Source organism: Catharus ustulatus, chromosome 8, assembly GCF_009819885.2.
Source record: "Catharus ustulatus isolate bCatUst1 chromosome 8, bCatUst1.pri.v2, whole genome shotgun sequence".
NCBI lineage: Eukaryota > Metazoa > Chordata > Aves > Passeriformes > Turdidae > Catharus > Catharus ustulatus.
Genome location: NC_046228.1, coordinates 20,186,786 through 20,206,356, shown reverse-complemented (window position 1 = coordinate 20,206,356; position 19,571 = coordinate 20,186,786). Strand labels below are relative to the sequence as shown.

At 42.4% G+C, this 19,571-nt stretch overlaps 1 protein-coding gene across 33 annotated transcripts in view; it reads left to right on the top strand.

Moving 5' to 3' along the window:
- The window catches only part of SORBS1 (sorbin and SH3 domain containing 1), a 121,530-nt gene that overhangs the window by 57,898 nt on the left and 44,061 nt on the right, over positions 1-19,571 (top strand). For 15 of the 33 annotated variants that reach the window (XM_042779501.1, XM_042779491.1, XM_042779486.1 and 12 more), the window contains exons 1-5: positions 7,345-8,149; positions 8,722-9,093; positions 12,052-12,193; positions 17,904-17,933; positions 19,109-19,284. In XM_042779501.1, coding sequence (XP_042635435.1) covers positions 7,439-8,149; positions 8,722-9,093; positions 12,052-12,193; positions 17,904-17,933; positions 19,109-19,284 — 1,431 coding nt within the window. In that variant the 5' untranslated portion in view covers positions 7,345-7,438. Of the gene's footprint in view, positions 1-536; positions 633-3,585; positions 3,706-5,188; positions 5,216-5,384; positions 5,501-7,239; positions 8,150-8,721; positions 9,094-12,051; positions 12,194-17,903; positions 17,934-19,108; positions 19,285-19,571 lie in introns of those variants that run through there. The other 18 variants (XM_042779499.1, XM_042779497.1, XM_042779494.1 and 15 more) reach the window with 10 other exon arrangements.

The window sequence follows — 19,571 nt, the reverse complement described above, 5'->3', positions numbered from 1 at the left end:
TGGATCCTACCCTTTAGCATGGGACCTTTTTCAAGATTATTTCACTTCCTTCTGTAGTTGAACTTAGGAGAAATGAGCTATGAAATTCAGAATTTAAAAAATGTGACTAGTTTAATGTTCTTCTCTCAACCTTTCAGTACTTGGTTTCTTTTCACTTTGTTTTTACTGAACCATATTAATGTTGTACTTAACATTTTTATCTTTGCATGTAGTGTACATCAGTTAAATGATTACACTAAATTTTTTTGATGGCTTCTAAAAACTAATGCTTCCAGATTCTTTTTGCCTGCAGCATAATGGCAGTCAGCATTAGTCCATTCAGTAAGCAGTTCTGTATGCTGCATAAAACAGACACATCCTGAATTAGGGCAAATGAAGGGATATTTTTAAGAGTTGCATCATTGCTCTCTAGACTGCTTTTGTATTTGAAATTTCCTGCTATTGTGTCTCCAAGTACGTTAGAAAATTTTGTGGCATGCTTCCCGAACTCTGTTCTTTCCTTTTTGGATGTGCCATTTACACTTTTGTGTTTGCAGCTGTTGACGTCCCTTTATGTACACGTTCTATTTCTGCCGTTAAAATAATCCCTGTGAAGAAAGTGAAAAGTTCTCCTCACCTAGTGCTGCCTACAGGTATCTTCTTCTTTCCTCCCCTGCCATGCCTTAGTTAGCCATCATTGTCTCTCTTGTCTCTCTCTGTCATTGTCTCTCTGCTTCACCCACATGCTTTGGCTGATTCTCAGCTTCATGCTGCTCTCCCTCCTCCCAGAGCTGCAGATTTCATCAGTAGGTGACGCAGTTAGCTCTTGATGGCACAATACACAGTTCTCAATTATAGTGCTCTTCTGCAGACATAATTGTGTCTGCTTGAATCTGGGATCATTGTAAGCTCTTCTACTAATGCTCAATTATTAAAAATATTGTTGTTGTTTTTATTATTATTATTATTATGAAATAATTTTGAACCAAACTCTTGAAGAACCAAAGAATGTTTCCTACATATCTTTGGTCTTTATGAAAACAAATGGTTCAAACATAGTTGAACATTGGTAGTATGGTTTTGTTTTTCTGTACGTGCATTGAATTTAATCCACATGTGAATAAGTAAGGATGTGAGGCTGTCTGTCACCCTCTCCCCCAGTGCATGCTTCCCCACTAGAAGTACAAGATTATGCTTGTACTTTGCTGGATTTGGACAGTCAGACTAGTGTAGCTGATACTGCTTGTCTCTCCTAATCTGTCCCACGTGTGCTTTGTTGGACTAGTACAGTGCTAATGTCCTGTTTATTGCTAGCTGCTGGATTTCTGTACTGAGAGATTCAGATCCTTGTTTTCTGTCATTTATGAGGGAATTCATCATTCTAGACATTTGTTTTCATCTCCCAAGGTGAGATAATCTGACAAGAATTTATTTTCAAATATTTTGAAAGCATTTAGTTTTTTTTTTTAGTGCAGAGCATTTCTTTTCTGACTTTTTTTTTTTTTTTTGGTTCAATATACAGGTTTAATCTGTTGTATGGAGGGGAAAAAAAAATCAGAAGGCATTGATTCCCAAATTTGATTTTACTCCAATATGATGAAGATATTGTTTTGACATGTCAGATATGTTGAGCTTTGTTTCCATTTCTCTCCAATGTCTGTGTCTCAAGTGTAGGAGGACAGCTATCCTGCACTCTTTGGTTGGGCATTTATATCAGCCCCAGTGATTCCCAACATCATGCTTTACAGTTACAACACTCTTAAAACTGGAGTCTCGGAGCTTAAACCTTTGTCCTGTGAATCCATAGAGTCCTTGGGCTCTGTGTTGTGCTTTGGGGATGGGAATGATAGCCAGGACTGCACTCTTGGGAAAAAGGAATTCTGACCCTACCTGAATCAATCAGTCAGGGAAGTCAACTTCTGTTTTACTAGGAGTGTGGGTGACCTTAAGTTGTGATCAGCTGTGGTATATTTAAGGATGAAACAGCCTTTGATATGTCTGGGTGGATAGTCTTTCCCCTCACAGAGGCTGCCTCAATGCTGCCTCAGTTAACTAAAGGCTGAACTATAGGAAAGTATCCTCTGATTTCTTTCTTACTTCATCCTTTTTATAGTTCTAAGTATGGATCTGAAACCATGCTTTTTGTGAAATCGCTTAAGCCTTGGACATCCATGTAAGGGCTTCAACAGGGAGATTCCAGCACAGAGGGCTTTTAATGGGAGCCAGGAATTTGGCATTCATTGAGTTTCTCCTCTTACTGCTGCTGTCTGTCTGGCATATTGATGTTTCCCCATATTGTGGCCACACTGGCTGTGGTTTGCATGGTTTGCAACCTTAGCCAAAGTGTTACTGTGGTCTGTAGGCACTGTACTGGTGTGAATTTGGTGGGGCATTACCTTGCTGAAATCAGACAAGGAGTACTGATCTGCACAAATATGGACTGTTGTCTGGACAATAAACAACAACCTTTGCCCCTCTGTCCAATCTGAGGGCATCATTTTTGTTATAACAACATTTCCTGGAGAAGTGCTGCATCCTTCCCCATGCAGAGATAGTGTGATCCTCAACTCATAAAAATAAAAATTGTGTTGTCACTTGTGTAATGCAGCTTGCACTCAGTACCTCTTCACGCTCCCTGTGCAGTCATGGTAGGGCTGGTGCCTCTGTGGGAGTAAGTGGAGTCTGATGGCAGCTGCAGGGTCACCAACAATGCATGAAGAGGAGGTCCATGGAAGCAGCCTAGAGAAACAAGATACTTTTCAGGCTTATTATTTCCAGAGGTATCTTAAAGGCAACAACTCTTCAGAAAGATGGGGAGAAAGACATGTAGCTTTGAAGTACTGGTTTGTTATTACTTAATAGGATATCAGGAGGAGAAAACTCAGATCATGGACTGAAGTACACAGAGGTAAGCCTGCACAGACGCTGTGCTGGACTGTGCCTCAGCAAGGACACTGGCATGATCTGGTATCTGGCTCACAGATTGATCTGAACAGGCATGTGTTAAATTTCCTCCTACTTTCTGGGTGTTGGGTTCCTGTGTCAGAAGGTGAACCACTGCAATGAAATGGAGAGAAGGTAGGGAGGTGGCTGCAGTGCCTTGCCTTTAGATTGTACTCAGCATTGTTACAAGATTTTATCTTCCAGCGGTCAAAAGTTTTTTTTTTTTCCTCTTTCAGTCCTTCATAAAAGGTATTTTTAAGCTTTGGCAAACAAAGTGTGTGCATTGTGTCCCTGGGACATCCCTATAGAAGAACCACAGGTGAAATGTAAATCGTCCTTGCTAGCATGGTATCTCTGTACAAAGTAGAACAAATAAAGCAAATGGACCTGTGACCTTTGACTCAAAAACTCTTTTTTCCCCCTCCTTTCTTAGCTCTGTTGCACCAACTCAGAACTTAACTGCTACATTCATCAATTACATGAATATAAAACTGCTTTGATTTCTCAATGCTTTACAGAGCTAATCTTCATCTGCACAAACATTACTAGATTGATTCACCTGGAGGCAGCCATGCTAAAATTACTCAAGAGCTCTAATGGATCCTGAAAGCTTTGCATCATCCCTTTCTTTGTGTTTCTTCTGTGCATGTGCATTTCCTGTAGAAATGGATCCCACAAAAGTCTGCAGTGGAAAAGGAACTGTAACCCTCCGGGCAACTCCATCCTATGAAGGGAACCGGAATATCACTTCACCATGTCCTCAGGATTCTGAGCAACCTGAAAGTAAGTGGTGGAAGGTTAACTGGAATCTGTTTCTCACAGTAACCTCAAGACTGGTCAGTCCAGGGTCTTGGGATTACTTCATGATTATGATTTAAAACCCAGAATTCCATAGCATAGTTGGAAAACTCTTGCAAGGACCAGACCAGTAGAGAGAGTGACTCCTTGTGCAGGTTTCATGACCACTCAGTCATTGACTAAAGTTTGTCAGGAGTACCAGAAATTCTCGGTTCTTTTCTTTCTTCCCCTCCCACCCCCACAGCCCCCAGGGCAGCCTGTGTCACCTCCTTTTATGCCAGGCATGAGGTGGAACAGAAAAGCTGAGTGGTGCTGCTGCCACTGCAGCGTTCAGCTGGGTTGTCAGGGAAGCAGGGAGAGCGTCCCCCCAGACAGACAGTGTAGCCACAGAGCTCTGCCGTCTTTCAATAGCAGACTTGTAATTACTTAATTGTAGGAGACAGGCAAAGCATAACAAACCTGGCCAGTGTCGTGGGTCTGGCAAAGAGAATGAACTCCCAAAGGCAAGATGCCGTTAAGGGGGAGGAGGTAAAATGTGCTCTTGAAAGCAAAGCATCCATCGTTTCTGACTGTATTGTTGGAGAAAGGGCAATTCCATTAATTCTAGCCCTAATGTGTCACTTTCTGCTCTGTCTTCTCCCGTTCTGCTCCACCCATGACCTACCCTTTTTTTATGCTTGCCTTTCCCTGTTTCTTCACTCTTACCCCCTGCTGTTGCCTCTCTCCTTTCTGTTGATGGCTTCATAAATTTCCAGCAGCTTGAATGGCAGTGGGCCCATTACTATGGAAATCAGTTCATTAATACTTGTTTTGCTTACTCTCTCAATTGCTTTATGAAATGTACTTTGGAGCTGGGAGAGCTTCATGCATGTAACTTAAACAGCAAAATGGGTACAGAATGGGGAGGAGCCCAGTGTGAAGTGGGTAAATATGTGGTGAGACCACTGCATGTAGCTGCGGGGACTGGATTGTAAAGCGATAGAACTCCCTTCATGCACTTAGTCTGCAAAACTTGATCTATTTGTTGGTAATCTTTTATCTCAATCACATATAGTGATATTGTTAAGGATAGATATGCCTTCATCTGAATGTAGGGTCCTTACATTGCCAGTAATTTGTGGTGTCTGGATGTCAAGCTGCAGCTTTAGAAAGTAGCTAGCTGGGCAGCCTTTTTGCCTCTGAAATAAGAATGTCAATGAACAATTGTTTCTTCATTGCCCTGAATGAATTGCCTTGTGTTTACAAAGGTCAGAAACAAGGAGAACATCATGTTTAGGGCTGGTCTCTATGGTAATTACACAGCCCTGTCAGAAAGCATTTTATGTGTCAAATGAAGTAGCTTGACTCTTAACTTCAATTGGTACATGTTTTCTGGAAATGTAATGGTTTATTTTTTTCCCCTTTCTTTTCCTCTATGCCTGTCCTCCACCCCCACCTCCTCTGTCCCTCCTTCCTGTGAAACACTTAGGTCTGGAGCCAGAAAACTCAGAAACAGGTATAAACACTGGCTGCTTCTGTTGTTACTTTGGTTGCTTTATTTGAATTATTTCTTGTTGCCGGGGGGGGAAAAAAGAAAGGGGGGAAAAGGAAGCAAAGATTCCCCTCCTTTCACTTATCCTGCAACTGGAGGGAATCTGTGATCTGAGTTTTCTTTCCCCTCGCAGATGATTGGAGGTCGTCGTCTAACACTGATGCCAATGGGGATGCCCAGCCATCTTCTCTGGCTGCCAAGGGTTATAGGAGTGTGCGTCCGAACCTTTCTTCAGACACCAAGCCACAGGTAAGCCTTTCTTCTGTGACCCTGAGGGTGATCATCTGGGTTCAAGCACTGGATTCATGATCAGGAGCCCTGGGTTGAACTCCAAACTTGGCTGCAGATGGGTAAGTTGCTGTGCCTCAGCTTTTTCTACCTTTAAAATGAGTGCAACACCAATGTCAGTGGTGTTGTGGAGCTCATGTATTCAGGCACACCAGAGTGTTTCCTGCGTGAATGAAGGAGGAGGACAACGCTATTTGCAAGAAAAAAGGTGAAGTGATCATCTGTAATTATTTTGTATTTTATGATGGTTTATTTCCTAGAAATTGCTGCAGGCTGAAATCGGAGTTTCACCCTACGTTAAAATTAAAATACTGGGGAAATGCCTTTCAGTTTTAACCCTGTAACTGATAGAAGTCAACAAGGGAAAGATTGTACCTGAAGGTAAATTGTTGAAGTCAGCCTCCTAAGAGAAGTGAAGTTCAATGTCATCTTTTTTTGTTTTTTTTTTTTTTTTTTTTTGGGATGATCAGTCTGCCTGGTAAGGAAACTCTTCATTAGAAGTGGAATGTGGAATTCTTGTGTGGAAGAAAGTCCCTTTAAGGCCCAGAGGGGCAGCATGAGGACAGCAGATTTTGGAACAGCAACTGTAATTTTATGAAATTTTCTACATCTATATCCATGTAACAAGAATAGGTGCTTGCCACAACTTGTCATATGTGGATGACTTTTAAAGGACGTCTCTTTCCAGATTTGAATGTTGCAAGCTGTTAAGACACCTTTATTCTCTGGTTTTGACATTTTTATAGTGGTTTAGGCAGCCTTTATCCATAAAGACATGACAACAGGGTGTTTGTAAAACCTACTTTAAAAGTCTCCAAAGGGTTAATTTGCAAAAATCCAGGGAGCTGCTGCTCACCAGGTGGGTATTCTTTTTCTTTCCAGTAGATCATAGTTTTCAGCTACTGGCAAAACAATAAATAAAATGAAACCTCTGTATTGTTATTTTATCTCAAAACAGTTTGGCTTTCTGAAAAAAATCACTGTAATTGAAGTTGCAGTAGGTGGGTGATTTGGAGTTAGCAAGCTATATGCTGCCAAGTACCAAAACCAGTAAAGCTTTTCTTATTATTTACTAGATGCAGGATTTCTCTCTTGGTGTTCTTGATTCTGGAGGCAAATTCTGATGATCTCAAGAAACTTTACTTTTTCTGGTCTTCCTGAAAGCATTTTCAGGATGGAAAAATCCTAGAAAGAATTGAAGAGTGTCCTGTAGAATGAAGAAGTGCTGACTTTTTACTTTAGGCTACAGTACTCTCATGGTGTGTGCTTTCATTAGCATTGGTGAAACTTGGCAATGTTCATTTTTCATCGGTGTACTTAGCATGCAGAGATAGCCTAGAACTCTGAATTTGGCTTTGCAGTTCAAATGTCCCCAGTGCTTGGAAGTGTTTAGTTACGCAAGCATGAGACAGAATTTAGTTAGCCATGATGTTAAATCTTGACTGAGGCTTTCCTAGGGGCGTGGTGGGTATTGCTGTGCAGGCCTCTTGAAATAATACAGTAGTGAGAATTATTGAGCACAGAGAGAAACATGTAGGCAGGGACTTGAGGGCTGGGTTAAGTTTGTGTGCTGCAGTGAGCTGTGCTAAGGAAGAATGTGGGAGATGATGGATGTGAGTGAGTTCTGCACCAGCCTTCCAGATACTGTATTTGCTTTTTATTCTTGCTGTATTAAAACCTGCTTAACCCAAGTCTAATGATCAAATTCATTCTGAGAATGTAATTTTTTTTCCTTCCTTTTTCCTTTCATTTGATGCTGCTTCCTCTCTCCTTTCTACCTTCTTGACTCTGCCTGATCAGGCCCTTGCTCCTCCCCGTCCTCCTCTTCCCAAAGAGGAAAGCTTTGCATGGCGTCCTCGCACTGACACTAAAGCGACCAACCTGTTGCCAGTGCCCATCATGGACTGTGTGTACCTGAATGCACCCAAGCCTTATACACAGCGTGCATCACCAAGCACCAGTGCACGCTGTTATTTGTCATCACCCACCCCCTATGGGGCCATCCCCAGTGGGAAGCAAGGCTTGCCAGCAGGGCGTTCTCCCTCTTCAGGCCCCAAAGATGAGGTGCATGCTGGGCAGCCACTCTTGGAAAGTCACTCCTTGTCGGGTGCAGCATCCGTACAACACAAACCTGACAGGGCAGATCCCAGTAGTAAGGCTGGAATGAATTCCAGTCATGAGACGAAGGCGGATAAAAAGGTCAGCAAACTATATGTAGCTTGTTTATCTAACAGCACTTGCTCAGGCGCATCTCAAAATTCCACTGGCACCACACATGACCCAGCAGCAGCCAGCACCACTTTGGGCGCTGAGCTCACTCAGGCACCAGCCACCAACATTGTTTCCTCTGTAACAGACACTGAAAAGTCTCTTCCTGCTGCTCCTCCTCCTCCTGTTCCTCCCAGGCCGTACTTTTACATTGTCCTCAGCAAAGACGCAGTTAGTTATGGTGCAGGCCAGCCCTCCCGGACTCAGCCATCACCTCCGCAAGCTGTGAGGGACAGAGTGCTAGAGCCCCAGAGCACAACTGCCACAGAGGACAGGATGAAAAAAGAGCCTTACCTTACCCAGCAGCGGCAGCCACCATACAAGGCAATGGGACGCAGCATGGTACATGTTTTCTCCATAACCTTATTTTCTTTCAGCCGAGCAAACAGTTCTTTAGTTCATGACAATGTTTTCCCTTAATGCTTTATTCCCCTCCTACCTTAATTTCTCAGCACTTGTTGTGCCACCCTGAGTCTTTTGGTCTTTTACTTGATAATATTTAACACCCCATATGTGTCCCCTCAACGTTGATCTGTGTGTTTGTGTGTGTGTGTGGTGTTTGTAGGGAGTTGGGTTGGACTGGTGAGGCCCTTTCTATTTTAGGGAGATGTGAAAGAAGCAAACTCTGTAATGTGTAGTGGTTAGAGCTTCTTAAGTGATAGTGAATGCTGAGCTGTTCTTTGGTTTGATTTAGCCTCACTACACAGAACTGGAGAAGAGGGGTGGTAAGGGGGAATAAGGATTTTTGTGAAAAAACATTGTGTTCATAGAGGCCAGGGCTGCAAGCCTGAAAGAAAGAAGATCTACTGGGGCTTTGTATCATTTTGGGTACATTCCTTGCATGACACGGTATGGCTGCATTAGACTAAAGTAACAATCTCCCCCAAAGCATAACAACACCTTGTTTCCTACAGGATGCCACTGCCACCACCTCAGCTCAGCCTGGAGTTATAGTAGTCCCCCTCCTCCAGGTTAATCCAGACAGACAACAAGAAGGCAGCTCCAGCACTCCACCACCGCCTCTGGTTCCTTTCGGGCAAGGCTCCGTATTCCCTGAGATTGTTTCTCCTGGCTCACCCTTGACTTTTCCAACTCTAGACGATTTCATTCCCCCACATCTCCAGAGGGGCTCCCACCATAACCAAGCACCCTCCACATCTGGCACATTACCCTCTGTTTACCCGAAACTGCCATTCTTCTCATCACCACCTTCACTTGTCCCTCCAGTCACGGGGGCTTTGCACAGGGGCTTGAAGCCTGAAATCACTGGAGTCATCTCACATAAAGTAAGCTTGCCAAGTACCCTCCTCGCCCTTTTCCTAAATTTGTATTCCTGGATTAAAATTACTTTCTCCTTGCAATACTAAACTTGAGGGAGGAGTGATGACTCACTCCCTGCCAGCAGCATGACAACTGAAACCTTGTTTGCGTCCTGTGCTAGTGCATGCAGTTTGCCTGCCTTGTGCAGCTTTGAACTTTCTTTTGACTTCTCACAACATTTGACTTCTCCCTTTGTGCCCATATTCTGCTGGGTAATGTACACCTTCAGAGTCTTTGCAGGATTTGCTCAGAATTATATGAATCCTGCATAAAGTGAATGGCTGCAACTAACTGATCTTTTCAGGCTCTTTTTATAGCATCCTTAATTGTGTTTGAATAACATTTAAAGCAGCAACAGCAGGCCAGTTAAAGGTTAGGGCTGGCTTTCTGTTCCACTTGGAGCCACAAGACCATATGGTCTCCACACAAATCCCTGATAAAATCAGTGTAAGATTGCTGCCAGTATCCAATGACCTACAAGTTATCAGTTACTGTACTAAGAGTCCTCCAAGCATGGAGGTGCTATGTCATAGATTAGGCAGAGAGCCTCTCTTCAATTTGGAATTGCTTGTCTTTGAAAATTTTGAATAATTCAGTCTGCAAGATTTTGAACTTGGAATTTATTGTGTTGTTCTTGAATTAGGTTTTGTTTCTCTTTAAGCTCATCACCTATTTTAAAAAGTCCTCGAGGACAAGGAGGAAAAGTAGCTCTCAGTTAAAGTTGCAGAGGAAGCAAAAAGTACCCTGCCTTCTTTGTGCTGAAAGTCTTAGGGCCACCTTTTTTTTTTATGCTTGCTTCTGAGGACAAGGAAGAAGTTCAGCAGAAACTGCATTCCCTTTTGATGATGCTTGCTCTGCCCTTTGACTCTCTAGGGATCTAGCAAACAGGCATGTGGGCTAGGGGAAAGAAAAAAACAACCAAGGATGACGCTTTCAAAAGTTCTCAGAATTGGCCTTTCTACTTTTATTAAAATTGGTAGGTTTTTTATTGCAGAGAGCAATGAATGAAAGTTTGGATTTGGTGTTTTGGTTTTACTTTGTTTTTTTGTTTGTTTTGTGTTCTTTGTTTGTTTCTGTTTCTGAGGGGTTTTTTGTGTTGTTTTGGGGTTTTTTTAATGGAGTCTATTCCAGAAAAAAATAAAAAATCAGGAGGCAGCCAAATCATAGGGGAGCAGTGGAAATTTTGCTGCACCTGACTTTCTTGAGATGAGAGTTGAAACATGTTTGGACATGCTCACTTCAGGCATGTAGTCACCAAGATGTTTTCCACAATGATTTAGATGGTCTTTGTTCACCCTCTTTGGTGACTTCACTGGGGCTGCTGAGCCTATCGTGATCCAGCATCCTTCTTTGAGAGATTCTTATTTGTATTTTAGTTATCAAAGTGAAGCTCAAAGCCACTTCTCGCACTTTTCCCTGACTCTTTCTCCTTTTTACTAATTGCATTGTTTGGAATATTATTGCAGTCAGCAAAATGGGGCTGGTCTCTCTCTGAGGGACATCTGTTCCTGAAGACCATTGATTCTCTTCTGTCCCCATGAAATGTCTATGACCTGACCAGCTGCTGCTTGAAGCAAGATCACCTTTATCCAACAGAACAAGGTTGTTCTTCCCCATTTCCCCTCCAGGTTGGAGAGGCTGTAGGTGCTTGTTCTGATTATGGCCAATTGTCACTATGATTTATCTCTGAGCTCTGGTGCCAGGCCTCACTTTGGCCCCTGTTCAGTCCCCTGCCTGGTGCTGTAAGTCCTTTCATCTGATGCTGGTGTGTATGAAGGACACTGAGTTGCAGTTGCACTTAGCCAGAAAAGCTGGAAGTAGGAATTTTTCTGAAGCAGTATTCTGGGCATATTCAGGGGGTTTTTTTTAATAAGCATGAAAATACCCTTGAATGCTCAGCTGATTTTACGGATCAGTAGCTTGCAGCACTTGAGTCTGACAGTGGAGCAGCAGGAGTGCAGGAATTTGGTTTGCTGTCCCATATTCTCTTTGTTTGGATGCTCAGTCTCCATAAAGGGTAATTGTGTGTCCAAATTCCTTCAGAAGCTTTGAAAAAATCTCAGTCTAAACTGATGCACGCACAGTCTTTAGTCATCATCCCTTCTTTATCTTTAGCCACCTTACCACCACCAGAAGTCCAATATCCATGGACTGAGGCTTTTCAAAGGTGAGCTAGGTTTCAAAGTCTCCCTGCTGACACAGTCTGTGTTTCTACAGAGCAGGCAGAGCTGTGGTAATAACAGAGGTGGGTTTGAAATAAGCAAATAATGGAGCTGGATGCTTTAGGAGGGCAGGAGCAGGCAGCTTGCTATCTGTGCTCCAGCAGCAAAGCCACCTTCCTTACTAGAGTCCTACTTGTTACCCTCTGTCAGTTTTGGGGCCTTTTTATGTCATTACTTTAATCAGGTAGGTATCACATTGTCTCCTGAGTGACAGTGCTAACTTAATTCCTTAGACTTTTCCTACCAAACCAGCTGCAGTAATACTGTTTCACTCCAGAATTGCATGAGTTTTGCATGTCTGACTTGCTATGAAAGGAATACTCTTGGAACAAATGTTTGTGTGTGGATGTATCAGGGGAAAGATGTCTGCATCTTTCCCCTCTCCCCCCAACCAGATTTTCTCATTTCTGACACCTTGTGTTTGCTCCAAAGTGTCTGCTAGATGAACTTAGTGCCCTCTTTTGGAGTTGGGGTTGTGAAACCCAGCACCAAATAACTGTAGTATTGCCTTAGCAAACTAATTTCATTAACAATGAGCAAGGTATGTACAAGGAGCAGGGTAATACTTGTGCTTATGCCTTTTTTACTAAAATTTTCTGTGATTATGCTTCTTATTCAGCCTAAAATGTTGGGTTTTTTCCAGATTTTCCCAGTGTAGCACCCATCTGCATGCTGCTGATGATGTGTTGCTCTTCTTTTCAGGACCCAGGTCCTGTGCTAAATGAAGTGCCCCAGCCTGGCACTGACTATTCAACCTCCATCACTTCCATCAGCAAGTCTGCCTCTGCCTATCCTTCTACTACAATCGTCAATCCCACTATTGTCCTCTTGCAGCACAATCGAGGTAAGGAGACTGGCATATTGATAATTTTGTCTCAAAATGAGCAAACTCATTTTGGAACTGAAGAATGTGTGTGCTGTTAATAATTAGGTCCAGACTACTAACAAAGTTGCCTCAAAAAGGTCTTAGTGACTGGAACATGCAACAGGCAAGTGAGGGTGATAAGTTTTTTCTAATTAAAACCTGTGGATCAGAAGCTCTTTGAGACTGGGGAGAGGTTTTTAACTGGGTTGTAGACATATTAATAGGCTATTGCAAGGTAACAGCTGTCAGGTGTCTTGTCATGGTGGAAAAAGTTGTATGCTCCCATATAGCTGTCTGTAGGAGCAAGGTGGCTTGAGGTAGCTTGAAAGGGCAATTTGCTGCTTCTTAGCTACTGCAGTGTGAAAGTAGCTGTGTTTTCCATTACTGTGAGAGAGATTTGACCTCTGAATTTGTAGCAGAATTTTCCCAATAGAAAATAATCTACTTGCCCACAATTTTGATCTTGGCAATTTTTTCCTCTATCACCAATTACTCATATTGCAGTAATCCTTGAACTCTGAATTTACAAATGAGCAAAACAACTTTGTTTGAGAACTCACAGGAGTCAAAACCTTTCTCACACAAGTTGAATGGATAGTTCTATCTCTTTGCCTCTGGATTTGGAGGGAAACTTTGCTTCTTTTTAATTCTCCTGATGGCTGGCATTACCACAGCTTCCCAATTCATTGCACATCACTAAAGACTGTAGCTTGTAACAGACCAGAGAGATGCAGTACAGTTTGCCTTGATTTCTAGTGGACTTGGGAGACTCCAGGCATCTAGCCACTATTGGTGTGGCTTACCTTTTCAAAAGGGAAAAAAAAATCAGAAGATAGGGTCAAGACCTGCATTCTCATACTGCAACCATTTTAATTACAGCATTGATGTGCTCCTTTGCAGTACCTCATGAGATTTTTATCAGTGCCTTTTAAAAACAGACTTCAGTCTTTGAACTTGAATATAGTGTTCTCGCTGTAGCCCGACAGATTAAAGGGGCAGTGAGTGGATTATCTCCTCCTTTTTGCTAGCATCTGAAACAGCTTTGCTTATGTGCTTCTGTATGAGGATGTCTGGATTCCTCAGCTGCTTCAAGAGGAGAAATTCTGATTTGAGGCAACCTTTTTAAATCTCAAAGCTTTTTGTTGACTTTCTTGAGGTGGGATATGCTTTTGATCTCTTTTTTTCCATAAAATTTGGAGTATTTTAACAAGGATATTTTCCCTCTGTAGACTTTAAGAGCTTGAGAGACCAAGTTGTATCATGTGATGATACATTCACACTGGTTCTGAGAGAACTGATGTGAAATTATTCTGTTTACTAATTGCCTTCATGGTAAACAGTTTGTCCTATCTGAATATTGCTTCTGACCATTAGCACACATGCTACTTTACCCTGATAGATTGAAGAACCTTCTCTCATCATGTTTTTTTCTGTGATACAGATCATGGCCAGATATGCCTTTTGATCATGTCTGTGAAGTATATAATTATAATCCCTGTTTTTCAGTAGATATTAGTCAAACTTGTAATTTGTATGTATCATGTTGGTTTGACAAGATGTCATAGTCACAAATATGTATTGATTGACATTGTATGTGTCAGACTATGTATTTATTAGAAGATCCCGTATAAGTCATTTTTATGGCATTATTGCTGACTTGACAGACAGATATAGATGTCCCAACTATGAGACTAATCTTTTTCAAAAGTTTTCACAACATTTGCTTTCCTCCTTGATCTGTGGAGTTTTCTTTGTGTTCCAAGACATACCAAGGATGAATGGTCCAATCTCCAGAATCTCCCTTTAGAGCAGAAAACTAGAAATACCCTTGCTCTAAAGCTCTTATTATGGTTTGTAGGAACATACTCTTTTTCATCTGACCTCAGTTGTTGTCCTTCAGCGTAGTCCTTAGTCACTGTTGTAGTGGAAAGTATTTCTCCATCAGGCAAAGTAAGACATCATACTTTCTTTCCTGCTTTTTTTTTCAAATGCAGAATGGAAATACTAATCAGATGTGTCATCTTTCCTGCCCTTTTATTACCATTGTGCCTATTTTGTGAAAGAACAATATCATTGACATCATTGCTAATTTCTGTCTGTTCTTCTTGTGCCTCAAACCTGTTTTTGAGTCTGAAACATTCTGCTCATGTTTTATTCCACTGTACAGTAATTTCACGATTACAAGCCACACTGAGTATAAGCTGCGTCTCCAGGTGTTGACAAACATTTCGTTCTTTGTCCATAAATAAACCGCACCCAATTATAAGCTGCTCTATCATTCGCAGCGAGGACCTGCGTGCAACAAAGTTGCCAAATAGTAACAGAACCGTGGCATGGCGGGGTTTACTGGCTCAGCTCGGGCTGTGAGGGCTCGGGGCTGCCGACGGGGCCAGGTGGCCCAGCTCGGCGCTGCCGCTCAGCGGGGCCGCTCGGGGCCGGCCGCCGCTGCCGCTGGGCTCGCTGTGCCACAGTGGCAGGGGGTCACGGAGCCCACTGGCACCCATGGCGGTGGTGGGAGGCGGGGATGGAACCCACTGGCGCGCACGGCGGCAGCGGCAGGAGGGGATGGGAACCCCCCTCCTCCCCCCCAGGCCCCGGGGCCAGCAGGAGAGAGCCCCCCTCCTCCCCTCAGGCCGCGGGGCCAGCAGGAGGAAGCCCCCGCAACCCCCAGGCTGCGCTGCCTGAAGGAGGGAGCTCCCCTGCCTCCCCGGCCCCTGTGCTGCGGGCATGGAGCCCAGCTCCACCCGTGGCGCAACAGAGTAACCAATTTGTAACAATAGTGTAAAGCCGGGTTTTACTGGCAGATGCTCGACTTGGCGCCTCAGTTTGCACTTCCGGGGTTGGAAATGTCAGAAAATTATTCACATATTAGCCGCTCCTGAGTGTAAGCCGCATTTCCGGGGTGGGAGCAAAATTTTAGTCAAAACGGTGCAGCTTGTAATTGTGAAATTACTGTAATTTTCTTTCATTTCCCAGGATATGTTGCCTTCTTGTAGGCGCACATTTCTCATCTTGTTTTGTGTTTGAGGGTTTCCTGCAGTTCCTTATGCTTCCGTTCCTATCTAGGGTTTATCCCAGCATAGCATTAAGATTTCTTTCTGCTAATTTAGTATTTTTAAATGGTCCTCAAATCTTAGTTATCTATTGAATTTCTGTCCTCTCTGACATGATTCATATTTGGTGTCATCTTTATGAACCTTCTGTTCAAAACTAGATTGCTCTCATGGCAGGTATCAAATCATTACTAAGTTAAGTTCCACCTTCCCCTGAATGGGTAATTATGTTTTGTGATGAAATCAATTCCTTCATATCAAGATGATGTTTAGTAAGAATTCGTTTTGTGTGCTCTGAAATATCCTGTAAATTAGAAATTTCAAGGTCATTTTAATGCAGTAAAAGTCGGAGTCCAGTAGTTTAGTCCTCCAGATGGATAATGTGGCTTCCTTTCTTCTCAGTGGATTATTGATTGCTTTTTAAGGAGTTAGCTCTTTTATTCTCTGAGGTGACTGTTGTACCAGACATCACCTATTTCTTACTATTACTTCTTACTATTTTGTATTTTTTTGCTATTTCATTAATCTGCATTTCAGACCCTTTGATTTGGAGCCATCAGAGGCTTAGAAACAAGTAATGGCATTTGAAACACAGGAAGTACTCTATAACCTTTCTTGTCTGCTTGATCTCAGTAGTTGGGATGAAAGATCTCAGAAATTTTTCTCCTGGGTTTCAGTAATATCAGTTGAATTAAATTCATACTTACAAACAAGTAATTTCAGATACTCTTGTTTATTTCTGGCAAATTTTCTTTTCAACACCTTTATTTTACACCAAACGTTCTCAAACACTTGTTTCCTCTTCCCCTTTTTTTTACTGATTTCAAGTCTTAGTTTCCTCCAGTTCTGCCTCCTTTGGGGGACCTCTGAGAGCATCTATAATCATTCCTTCACTGTTGCCAGCAGTGCTTGACCCTTTGTCTGAGAAGCCTGCAAGTTTTCAGCCTTTGCTTACAGTCCAAGAACACAAGATCAGGAGTGAAGGGCTCAGTTAGCTGGTGTGTGTCTGGGGATACAGTCCAGCTCTGGTCAGGCAGGAGAGTGAAATAGCAGACACCTCCTCCTCCTGCTTCTGTCCATCAGCTGCTCTCTTTCCTACACAGAGATACAAGGGAAAAGGAAATCTCCCCTTCATGTAAAATGTACATTTGAGTTTTTTTTAATGAAAAGTATTAATTCATAGTATTCTCTCTCTGTGGAAAAGAGATAGGAAAACAACTCTCAAACGTTGACTCCTTAAACTACATGTTCTTGTCAGAAGAGCTCAGTGATTCAACAGGGTTCTTCTTGGTGACACCGTTGTCATTTACATTTTTTCCTCCCAAGTTCCGGAGATGAGCATTGTTGCATATCTCATTTGCAGTTTCTTATAATACAGCAAGCTATTCCTGGTGTCCTGCTTACCCCAGTGAATCCTGCAGCCGGTGATTCCCAGGCTCAGAGTGCTGACCCTTCCTTTTACCCAGTGCCTGTAGGGGTTTTTCCCTTTGTTGGCAGCTATCACGTACATTATGTACAGGAGCAGCTTGCCATCAGTGGTCAGCAGAGCAGAGGGCTGGGGTTAAAGATCAAAGTTCAGAGGTATTGATGGGAGAGCTACACCGAGGAGAAATACCAGTGTTCCTTGCTGAGATGATCCACTTAGCACAAATACCTGGTGAAGGTGGGTTCCTCTAGAAAGCAGCATGCACCTGGAGGCAGACTTGCTTGGCAAGTGCCACCCCAAAATGCAGTTACTTCCTGTGCAGGCATTGCATGGCATGGTTTATTGTAAATATATAACAGGTGTGTTTAATATATTCAAGTTTTTTAATCTTTGCTCTAACAATATAAGCTTTCAAAAGTGTTTGTGCTTTTTATGTCAGTAAAATATTTTATTCTTTTCAAATGGCTTTCATGCTTTAAAGAAAAGAGTTAATTGCTAGGGAATAAAAAAACCCCAGAGAACAGAGTGGTAAGCATTCTTGGTTTATTCCCAGCTGTGATTTGGTAAGTCATTTGGACATCCTTTTAGAAAGCAGAAACTTTAGGGTGGTCAAACCTGCTGAGAGATACTACAAATACTCCAGTCTGGGAACTCGTTAATGAAAAGCCTCTAACCAAGGGGGCTGTTTTGAGAATCAAAGCCTTCAAGCTGTGTCTGTGCACAAATCACTGAATCTGTGGCTCAGCAATATGTGATGAGACTCAGCAAGCACCAACAATGACTTTATCCTTTCCTATATCCTTTTGAAATGCTACAGCAGTATTATTTCAAAATGTACTTCATGATAATGGTAACGAAGTTAGTTATCAAGTTGTGTGGCTCTGTGAATTTTTTCTGGTTTTGAAGTTGTCTCCTGTCCAGTGTTTTATTCTCTGATGTTATGAAAAAACCCAAAATTTAAATAACAATGCTTTTTGCAAATGTGTTGGTCACTGCATCATGAGATTTGTTATCCCACAAGGCTGCTTTGTGAAGAAGGGACTGTGGGCTGTCACTTTGGCAGAGTATTTGAAAACAGACTCTCTCCAGCAGCTGCTATCATTCTACAGTGTATTTCTTGCCTGTCAGAAATGCAGCACCAGAGCACTTGCTGTTTATGTCTCACACGTTTGTTCTGTATTTCTTTGTTTTGTTTCTTCCTTTACCACAGAACAGCAAAAAAGGCTTAGTAGCCTGGCAGGTATGATGTGAAAGGTCTGCTACCCCCCAGCTGCTGCCTCTGCTGGAGCAAAGCTGGTGCTTTGATAGCTTGTGGGGTGCCTTTAGCAAACACACTGCCCAGAAACTGCAAAGAAATATACCAAACACCTAAATTACTCATCTGTTTGTCCTAAATCATAAAAGTTACTAACCTTTTAAGCACAAGTCCTTTAGTTCTGACTTTTGCAGGGCAGAACTGTGTTTGCTCATGGTACCAACAGATCAATGCATTGCTGTGCACGAGCCTTTCCTCCACTGTCTGTCCCTATCAGATTTCTACACATTTAATGGCTTTGGGCAGGATGGTGATGTGCATGTGAATAAACTTACCTTTCTCTCTTCATTGCATGCAGTGATATAAAAATTATAGGATTTGCAAAAGTCTTGATGAGGCAGACTAAAATTGCAGATGTTTTCTCTGCAGGAAATCCACATAGAAAAAATCCTTCACTGAGTTTAAGGGTCACTGTGCTGCAGTTCTGCAGAGCAGAAGTTGAGACCTGAAGTCCTTTGGTGATGCCTGCTGCTATCTCTGGGTGTCAGTTGGGCAGCATCAAGGAATTCTAATTTGGAAGCAAGGCAGTCTGAAGTTATTTCCCTCCATCTTTATGCAGACTCCTGTGCAATCATATCATATGTATGCTTAAACAACATTTGTTGTTTGCATACTCTGATTAGGGCATGGAAATGGATTGGAAACATTGTACACTGTCTGCAGCAAATGGGATTGTCAGACAGGTGAATGCAATCTGTTAAAAAGTAGTGCACCACTACCTCATACCATGCTCCTTTAGGTGGAAATCTGCAGAAAAAGATGTGCAGGAGACTCTGTTACTAGTGCTTTTTGATGAAGGCTGACATTATAGAGTTACTAATTAGTCAAAAGAAACAATTCTTGAAACCAAAATTGCTGTCATATGTCAACTGAGACTGTAATGAGATGTGTGATGGTAACTACCTGAGAGATGCTCACCTGCTTGTGCTGGCATCAGGCATTTTCTTGGGAGATTTCCTTCAGTCTAGCTGCTCATACAGCCAACACTGACACAGTCTGTCTCATCAACTACTTGCTAGAATTTTTACCTTAAAAGAGCAGAATATGGTGATGTTGTGAAATGCTGGGATGAGGTAAAAATACCCAATTGTCATTTCCAGATTCAGTGCCAGACAGATTAGTTTCTGATAAAGTTGATTCAGCACTTGTACGGGACAAGGCGGTTCAGGAGGCTGTGCCAAGCGAGAAGAGGGCAGTGGAAGAGAAGAGGAGCACTGTCAGGAGCCCTCACCACATGGCTGATACTTCTGTCGATGATATTGGAATTCCACTGAGGGTAAGACAATGCTGAGCATGTGCTTGATGCACAGAACCTGGGCTAGATTCTGTGTACCTTAGAAGTGAGGAAACTCACTAAAGCTGCAGAGATTTAAGGGGAGATTGAATTCTATGTCTAATATATTTTATGATAAACTATTCAATTTGCTCTCTATGACCTGTTTCAGCTGCTTCAGGGGGAAGAAAATTAAAAATTAGCATTTCTTCTCATAATATCTGAAAATAATGTTTTCTGCTCCTCTGTTTCCTTCCTATCTAACAACTAAAGTAAAGTTTTGTCTCATC